The 10,068-nt window shown below is 39.2% G+C and overlaps 1 protein-coding gene across 1 annotated transcript in view; it reads left to right on the forward strand.

Moving 5' to 3' along the window:
• Positions 1–6,432, forward strand: part of LOC107655162 (RNA polymerase II elongation factor ELL-like) — a gene marked incomplete at its 5' end in the record, with an annotated part of 34,675 nt that extends 28,243 nt beyond the window's left edge. Inside the window, 6 exons of the mRNA XM_016442587.1 lie at positions 1,052–1,142; positions 1,555–2,107; positions 4,167–4,233; positions 4,395–4,566; positions 5,370–5,414; positions 5,504–6,432. Of these exons, the coding sequence (XP_016298073.1) occupies positions 1,052–1,142; positions 1,555–2,107; positions 4,167–4,233; positions 4,395–4,566; positions 5,370–5,414; positions 5,504–5,620 (1,045 nt within the window). The remainder of the gene's footprint in view (positions 1–1,051; positions 1,143–1,554; positions 2,108–4,166; positions 4,234–4,394; positions 4,567–5,369; positions 5,415–5,503) is intronic.
• Positions 6,433–10,068: the final 3,636 nt, after the last annotated feature.

Genomic DNA, 10,068 nt, shown 5'->3' on the forward strand with positions numbered 1-10,068 from the left:
CACCCACTTTCCCATCTGGTCACGGACTCCAGGCTGTCACGAAAGAGCCGTGGCTGTGTGTAGTCGGGAAGTTAGTGATGCAATCTTATTCCAGCACATGCTGATCCATGTGTGTGGGTGGCATGGGTCCAAGGTCCAGCCGTGCATGGGGGCACACAGTTCGATAGAGACCGTAGCGACTCATGCCTCCTACTCTCAGGCATAGTCCCTGGTCCGTGTACCCTTGATGGAGGTGGGGCCTGCTATAGGAATGCATTTGCCCATGTCATACTGCCCCCTGTTGACATACTAACCTCAAGCAGCATTATAAACTTGATGGCATTAAATGTATTAAAGTTGATAGTTCTGCCAAAAACGAAAGTTCTGACTTCATTTACTCGCCCACAGGTTGTTCTAAACCTGTATAAGTTGCTTTCTTCTGCTGAACACAAAAGATAACATTTTGAAGAATGTTGGTAACTAAATATTTGACGGCACCATTTGACTTCCATACTAGTATTTTTTTTTTTCCGTACTATAGAAATCAACTGTTTGGTTAACAACATTCTTCAAAATTTGTTTATTCAAAAATAAATGGCTGAAAGAAACTCGTACAGGTTGGAATGACTTGAAGGTGAGTAAATGATAACAGAACTATTTTTATTTTCAGCTGAACTATCCCTTTTAAGTGCACTTTCATATTTGACATTATGGAAAAATAAACTGCCTAAAGTGATCTGAGTGCCCATCCTCTAACATGTGGTGGTGTTTCACTTAATAGCGACAAACGACACAATTTATACCACTTGACAAATTTGTATTTGTGCTCGACATATTTTGGTGTGTATATATTGTTTTAAGTGGTATATCGATTTCCAAACAGCTTCATCTGGTTCGGTCTTCATGAATACTAGTCAGAACAGTCAAAAAATGCTGCTGACAAGTTATGGACAATATTTGTGTAACCACTGTAAGCACTTTTCTGGATTAGTCAGGTTTTTTTTTGGATCTCACTGAAGCAGTTCCTTGGCTCTTTTTAAATTGATGATTCTCCATCTTTCGTTCTCCACAGAAAACTGTGTAAGCCTCAGAGCAGTGGCCCTGTGCCTGGGGAGAGTCCGGTCAGCCCGCACAAAGAGCCAGACAGCAGCCCGCCCTCTCAGGTCAGCCTTTTGCCCCGTTTTAGACCCGTCAAAGCTGATTATGATGGATCTGCTTGGATAATGGGGAAATATTGAGGGTTAATCTTTAACTGCTCCCACATTTCTTCATAATATTTCATCAAAATCCTCCGCCTCTGACTTTTCATTTTGGTGGACGTGATGAAGCCCTCGCTCACATACTAACACCAGCATTGTTTTGCTGACAAATCAAATCATTTTAGTGTGCACGATTCATTAGTGCATGTTATTCTGAAGTTTTACTTCATCTTTGACCAAAGTATAATGATACTTATGTTAAATTTCACTTTCTCTGCCTCTAAAATGCTGGAATTAACTAACATTTTATTGCTAATTAATATTTGACTGTTTAAACATCCCAATTTTACGTACCATCATTGATTGTATCCAAAAGAAACGACCTGCAGCAGAGTTCATCGATCCTTTGGCCAATAAGAAACCCAGAATATCACATCTAGCCAGTAAGTCTACAGGGCTCATCAATGGCAAACTGAGCTCATCCAATGGGAAGGACTCATCTAGTTCTCAATCAGCAGAGACGTTGTCGAGCTCCCACTTCCCTCTGCTGGAGATCCCCCGACCCTTCGACCCCCTTTCGGATGTCAGCAATGACTCCAATGGCCGAGACTGTGAAAGTCAGGAGGCGGCGGTGGCGGAGAGACTGAGTCAGCCCCCTTCATTCGCCCCTCGCTCCACAACGCAAGAGGAAGGCCTGGGCTCCACATCCCCGGCCCACAGCAGCTTGGACGGGTCTCAGACCCAGAGCGCTCAACCCTCCCTGCATGGCAAGTCAAAGAAGAAGTCCAAAAAACACAAGGACAAAGACAAGTCCAAGGAGAAAGACAGGGACCGAGAGTGGGACATGAAGAAGGAGAGGAGAGTTGACGAAGACCGTGGCTTGGATCAGAGGAAACCCTGTGATGTCACAACGAGCGATAGGAGCCCAGGTGCGGATTGGTTTCTCTGAATCATTTATGATGTCAAGGGTTATGAGGTCAGAAACTACCTCCGTAGTGAACGGATGAACTTTTGACCCACTTGAAATCTAGTTTATCGTCTCGATTAGATCTGTGAAGCAAAAGTGTTTTTACATTTCATTTATGTTTAGTTAACAGCTAAAAAAAACTAGTCATTATGTAAACAACCAACTTGGTTGCTAATTGAGGTTTTATTAAATGGTCGTTCAGGCAGCCCACAAATCAGATATAGATAGTCCAACGACCGACACATTTGGTTAGTGAAGTCATTAGCAGAGTAATAATTCAGACAACCCACTAACTTGTCGAATAGTCCAACAACCAGCCTAGTCATTGGTGAGGATGATTACTTGAATAGCAGTTCAGACAGCCCACCCCACCAATTAGTAGTCCAAAACCAACACCGTTAGTTAGCTGAATATAATTGTTCAGACAACCCACTAACAAGTTGATTCATCCTCAATGACTAGGTTAGATGTTGGGACTAATACTTGAATAGTAGTATAGATCAGCGTTTCCCAACTGGGATGCCGTCTGTTGAGAGCAGGGGTGCTGTGTAAAAAAAAAAAAAAATTGAAATTGCTAAAATGTTCAAAAAAGCATCTGTTATATAATATCCATTTCTGATGTCGCCAAGATGCACCGAAATTCCGGCTGCCGAAAATTAGTTCACCGCTCAGGTTTCACTTTCACGTAGGTGTGACGCTCTGCGTATTATCCCGCTCTATGCATGTGCGCTCCGCTCGCTCCACTCATATACCGTTCATGCTCATCGGAACCGCAAAGTCCACTCAAAAATCGAGCTGACAGGAAACATCTATGTACTACAGTATTGTTTCTGTTTGCAAAAGCCCTACTGTGCTGTAACATGGTGTGGTGTGTATATATAGGCAAATCTGGTAACGCTGCCCTCTCATTCATTGATCTGCTAACCGCTGTTATGCTCACGTGTTCTGATAATAATAGCTTTCTAGGACTAAACATTATTTGGATAATTGGTAAAAAAATAAATAAATCTCTTAATAGCCCTACTGTTAAACCTACCTGAAAAACTAAAAAGCAATTTATTTAATTTGTAGGCCTATCGTTATTTTTTTATTTGTGCTATCATTAGTAATTTCTGTTTTTATTACTGACTGCTTACTTGTCATTTTTTTATTCAATTCAGTTTGAAATCAAGCTATCTCGTGCTACTGCAACAATTACCCCACTGTAAAATCAAAAATACACTGAGTGAGCAAACATTTGTGAGATAGTTATAATGGTAATTGAACAACGTTTACATATGAATAAAAGCCTACATTAAAATCTGTCATATAAATTGGTCTCTTCATTAGAAATTAGCCTACTGATTGCCACCAATGATGGACAATTTTTTTTTTTATAATATTAAATATATCTGTATGACCGTATATTCTGCAGTTCTTCCCTGCTGTACCGAATATCCATACTTTTCAAAGTATCATATCGAAGTTAGAGATTCAAGTATTGTGACAATTAATTTTGTAGGGTGCCGCAACTTAAAAAAAAAAAAAGGTTGGGAGACACTGGTTTAGACAGCCCACCACAACAACTACCAATTTAGCAGTCCAACAGCTGGACTAGACTGTTAGTAAGGTCAGTTAGTTGAATAGTCATTCAGACAGCCAACCTATTGTGTTAGTGAGGTCGATTAGTTGAATAGGTATTTGGACAATCCTCCAACTATTTGACTAGTAGTCCAACAGTTGACACACTTGGTTTGTGAGGTAATTAAGCTGAATAGTCATTTAGACAGCCCACCAACCAGTCAATTATTACTTCAGCAACTGATCTAGTCAGCCAGTGTGGTCACTTAGTTCAAACAACCCACCAACTAGTCAATTTTGAACTAGTATCTTTTGAAAATGTCACGTTTTGAAAACCCCTATTCAGCTTCTGTTTCTAGCAGGTGTATATCTCTCTGGACTGACGTCATTGCACACTGTCCTTGTCCCTCAGTCTGCAGGATAAAACTCTGTCCTTGAATTCACCTTATATTTCTTTTCAGGTCTGAACGGAACGTGCCATAGCTCCAGTATTCCTGCATCTTCGTCAGAGACGGCAGACTATTTATTGTAAGCATCTCTTTGTACATTATACATTGCCAAGTTTTCTGCTCTTACCTTTTGCATCAGATATATTAAAAAAGTGTTATATAACTGAAAGAAAATAACATTGAACTTTTATGACGTTTATAAAACGATGTTGTTTTTTTTTCGCTTGGTTTCCTCAACAGAAAGTACACCATGATAAGCTCACAAGAGCAACGTCAGAGTTACAAAAACGACTTCAACGCAGAGTACAGTGAGTACCGGGGCCTCCACGCACGGATAGAGAGCATCACCCGACAGTTCACTATACTCGACTCCGAGCTCAAACAACTCCAGCAAGGCACAGATAAGTATAAGGTATCTTAGCTGAAAAGGCCACACCGAAAATACAGTACATCCATCCACACATTTGATTACAACTTCCTAATTTTTTATTAATATGCTGTCGGCACCTGCCTGGTCCCAGTAGTTGTGTCCTCCTCCGGAAAATAAGAAATTAAAGAATGTAGTTGACTCATCCAGGGTCCTAGTGTTGTTTTCTTGTTTTGATAAATTGGAAAATGTTACTATGAGAGAGGTAAGAGAAGAAAAACAACCTAGTCTTGGGGCATAATGAAATAAACAACACAATCAACCGACTGATTAGAGGCAATAATGTTAAATAACCGGAGCAGAATGTCATGAGGATCATTTATTTCTTCTACACGCAGTCATAATCGGGCTCAATAATGAGGATGGCCCACTGGCGTCAGCTGACAGAACTACTACTTGTATTATAGCTGTAAAACTGTGTCGCCAGATCTGGCTAGAAAAAATAAGCAACATGGTCTAACAAAACCATTAAAGAGGGAGAAACACGGGAGGAAATGTATGCAGTGTGCATACATATGTTCATTGGGAGCAATGGAGATCTTGGGAAAAAATCTGGCTTAACTGAGCCAGCAGAAATAAAATGTATTTACATTTTCTATTATATGATTTGAGGAGGTAAATTGATCCTATAGCTTTCCATAAACCTGTAGGAAGAGACCGAACACAATTTGAAGAGTTCATGTAAAAAATATCAGACTACTCTGCATGTCTTAGATCTCATTACACATTTAAAACTACTGTGTTCGAGCAGGAACTTCATTGTAATGATCTGTTTGTTCTTTTCACAGACAATCCACAATCAGATACTTGAAGAGTATCGCAAAATCAAAAAGGTAAGCGGACAGTCTCTTCCACTTTTTTGTTACTTAACATCCAAAATGCTTATAGTTCAAAATACTGATTGCATTTTTTTTTCTCCCAGACTAATCCAAACTATAGCCAAGAGAAGAACCGCTGTGAATACCTACACAACAAACTGGCACATATAAAAAAACTGATCGCAGAATATGATCAACAGCAACTGCAAAACTGGCACTAATAACAAGATTTTTTTTCTCTTTTTTTTCTCCTTAATCTTTCGGTCTCTTTTGAGAGAGAGAGAATGTCTGGATTATTTGTTTTGTTTTGTTTTTTTGGCTTGCTCTAAAAACAAGTTGCTCTAATGTAAAATGCCACGAAACGGATTTGTTTTCTTTTTTTTTTCCCCCGTAGTGGGCCAAGTGCTCTAGTAAGGACAATGCATACCCATGATTTTCATTTTTTATGGGACTATAGGGACATGGGTGTACTACTCAGCCATGCTTACCTGTGTAGCCTAATGCATTATGGGATTGGTTGCCAGCTCCCTTCCCTTCTCAAAGGTCTCAGAGTGTGAAAGGAAAAACGGTTCTTGGGAGATCTTTCCGAACCGTGATAACCAACACCCATTCCCAGAATGAGAAGTGAAGGTTTAGAAAAAAATTAAATGGATTTTTTTTTTCCTGTATGTACTAAAATGGAAGGCCCTAATGCTAAACTATATTTATTTTCGTCTTCCATAGGGATACATCAGTCCGGTTATGATTTCACACAGCTAAACCTCTTGTCCCGTCCCTTTGGTCTGTCTTTCTTTAATCAGTCAGTATTTTATGCAAAAGCTGCCTTGGATTTCGAGAGATCCCTATTGCAGTACACCTTTTTCCCCCCCTTGTTTTCTTATTTTTAGAGTGCTGTAGTGTCTGAAATAGCACTATTTGGCTCCTTATTTTGTGCAATGCGCTAGACCACGTGAAATGGACATGAATTGGATGCCCATGGGAAGAAGATAACCGTCTGTTTAGAGGCTTGGACAGTATCAGTATTAATATACTATATAATATACAGAGCTCCATACAGATGAACTTGCCATTCCAGAGATGAGGGAGCGCTTCGGTGTTGGCACGTTTTTACGCTATTTCATGCTTTTAACTTAAAAATATTACTTTATCACAACCCGAATCATGAATCAGGTGTGGTTGTACAAAAACGTGACAAATCTTGTAAAATTGTGCCTCATATGAGCCGTTTGTCATCCCTCAGGTATCTACAGTAATCCAGTATTGCTAGTTATGAGTGTGACGGTAACATCACGTTTGCGGCCAAACTTTCTTGGTATTCTTCCAGAAAATAGTGATTGTCCCTGTTGAAAAAAACAGCATATGCTGGTTAGGTATGTTTTGACGCTGGGATGCTGGTCCTTTGCTGGTTTATGCTGGTCCTTTTGCTGGTTTATGCTGGTCCTTTGCCAGCACATGACCAGCAAAAGGACCAGCATAAACCAGCATCCCAGCGTCAAAACATACCTAACCAGCATATGCTGGTTTTTTCAACAGGGGTATCCCTTTAACGCAGCCTTGAGGTATTTCCGAGGGGCTGGTTGGGGAAGACAACAAAAATAAATGGTAGAAACGCAACCTTGGCTCACTGTCTGAACCCTTTAGCAATTCAATGCTTGCTTAAATACTGAGTATTTGTGGGGGGTTGGCCATTTCTGACAGTATTTTCATTACCAGATGACTGTTAAATTCCATTAAGGCATCTCATCGTGGAGGATCCATTACAAACCTCTGACGTGCTCCTCGCGTTACCGTGGCATCTGCCTTCGTGGACGCTCAACCACAAGCTGCTCATCTGTCGGGTCCTGTTGAAGCATCAATTGTACTTCTGATATCTGAACTCTTTTATGTTTAAATATTACAATTCAGCACTTTGCTCAGCTTCTTGCTGTTACTCTTACCTGGGTTTTGTTGCAAGGAGACACTTGCCTTGTCTGTCTGTGTATGCATGCCTTCTGACTGTTGAAGACACAAAAAAGGGTAAAGGCCAGTGTTTACAGTGGCTTTACACTGCTGTTTAATGTTCAGAAGCCAAATATTTCTCAAATTGCCCTGAATTTACCTGGTTAGAATTGGGTCAGTGTTACAATTTTAGGAGCAAAAATTGAAATGAAGCGAATTTGACTCGTGAATCAACTGAGAATAATAATTCTCATTCACAAATTTACCAGGTAAACCACAAACATTTAGCTCGAAGAATGATTTTTATTTATTCTTTTTTTTTTTTTAACACTTATCATGATCCGCTTTATGGTCTTTTGCGTCACCTGAAGAAAGAGTCTGAAAATGATGCACGAATTCAACGAATATGATTGATATTTGTTTGGATTTGAAACTGCTACGATACTTTGAAAAATGATGAGACAACTGGGGGGAAATGTGCCAAATGACCTGTTGTATAGGTTTGCATCGGATGAAACATGTTGCTGTTTTAGCAAAAGAAAAATAAAGGGAGTGGGAGGAGCTTTGGGAGGAAGGCTTTGAGATGTCAATGCTAAAACCCAAAGCGCGCTTTTTGAAGCAGCAAGGGACTGAGACTGAAATTTATCTTGGTATTTCAATAAAACTCTTGGGAAAACTTGCGTTTTATTCCCATGTTTTGCGTCTTGTGTGTTCTAATGATGTTTCTTTACCTCATGCTCTTTTAGCTGTTAACGAATGCATCACCACACCAAATTTATACTGCAAAGGTGGCACAGAAGCACTTCTGAAAGGGCATTTTGGTGTCATTACACAAACTGTTTAATGCTGCTCAGAGGTGGCATAAATGCATTTACATAGCAATTGCACCTTTATACAATAGTGAGATGCTAGGGGCTGAGGTGGGTTCGAGCAGGCATGATTTAGCCTTGCCTTAATGCAGCATTGCATCTTTACACTGAATTTTAACTTGGCAGTGTAAAGATGCCTCAGTTCAACCAATGGCCGCTAGATGGCAGCACAGGTTTTGTTATTAATCAAGCTGTAATATTTCCCTTATTTGGACCGTTTATCTGGATAAATAGGACTATATATCTGTTCCTAAATCTCACACCGTGTGCACTACTTACCCCAGTGGCTTTTTGTGCCTTATCTTGTACTCGAAACCCTCGTGTTTTATAAACCCCCACAAATACTAAACTCTTGAGTGGAAGATGCATGGAAGGGAAATGTCATGTGTGAAATCCTCAGCCGGGATCACAGTACTTAGTTTGGCTTGACGCCGCTACGTTGGCCTCAATTTTAGGGGAGCTCGAGGAGAGTCAGCGAGTTCAGTCTGGCACCGCGCCAGCCTTTCGTTCCTGGCTCATTTGCGTCTATCCCTGTCCTCGTTCATCCCGTTACGACACACCGAGCCCCCTGACAGTTGGAAGACGCCCTCAAGATTTAAGGCTGTCCTTCCTGTTTGCCTAGGCCCGCAAATTGCGCTCTTAATGTCTGCATTTACGTTTCCCTCAAGGTTGTGGGAATGTTGTTTTAATATAGCTCTGCGTCCGTGGTTTGGATGGGTTTGCTATTCATATACATGCTGTTTGTCTTTGGATGATGCAGAACAACTTTCATTGGAGAGTTATGCTGGTATTCACATTTTTTTGGAAGTAATGCAGTATCTCAATATCTCAAGGAGTCTATTTAATGGAATTAAATATTTAATATGCCTGCATTCATGTTGATAAGCCACAATCTGAATCCGAAATGTAGATTTAATAATAGTAATAACAACAACAGGTCTTTTATTTATATATATATATATATATATATGCCTTATATAGAAATCAAATCTCAACTCTTCTAATGTTTTCACTGTTAACTGGTTTTGGAAAGTTTGATTCATTTTAGCAATTCATTTAGTTTGATTTTATCAAGAAAAAAAAATAAAATAAGTTGAAGTGTTTCCAGATATATTCTGTTATTTTAGTATTACACTCTAAAAAATGCTGGGTTAAATACAACCCCGTGCTGGGTAAAATAGGTTTTTTAGAGTGTATGTACTACTGAAGCATTTATTAATATTCACATTATACAGAAATGAGAAGTGTTTCCAGATGTATTTAGTATTATATACTAAAGCATTTATTAATATTTTGAATTAAGCTTTATTTTAATATTTTCTGGGTTTTTTTACATTTTTTTTCCACTGAATTTTGCCTTGGCAACTGAAACAATAAATAGAAATGTCAACAAAATTGACAATCACTGTAACAGAATAATAAGACAAAATATTTTACACACATATATATTATATATATATTATATATATATATATAATCCTGTCATGTTTCTTTAGACTTCAGCAAGAAGGAACTTGACATTTCAGTAGTGGCAAAATATTTAAAGTCTTGATGTCATCTCAACACCAGTTTAGTGCACATTTAGAATGAAACAGCAGCTTGTTATGATCGGTGCTTTTTCAACATATCTTAACCTAAAACACATGCCACAGCTCACAGATGTACTTCAGATTTGTTCCTGGTATCCGTTATATGAGGTTTTAGTGTGTAAATACAAACTATATTTAGGTTCTAAATCACTGTTTCTACAAGGTGGGACACGAGAAATGACAACCCATTATTAATAGAAAACCAGTAATACAGTGGGTACGGAAAGTATTCAGACCCCCTTCAATTTTTCACTCTTTGTTATATTGCAGCCA

This window comes from Sinocyclocheilus anshuiensis, unplaced genomic scaffold (genome assembly GCF_001515605.1).
Source record: "Sinocyclocheilus anshuiensis isolate Anshui unplaced genomic scaffold, SAMN03320099.WGS_v1.1 scaffold735, whole genome shotgun sequence".
NCBI lineage: Eukaryota > Metazoa > Chordata > Actinopteri > Cypriniformes > Cyprinidae > Sinocyclocheilus > Sinocyclocheilus anshuiensis.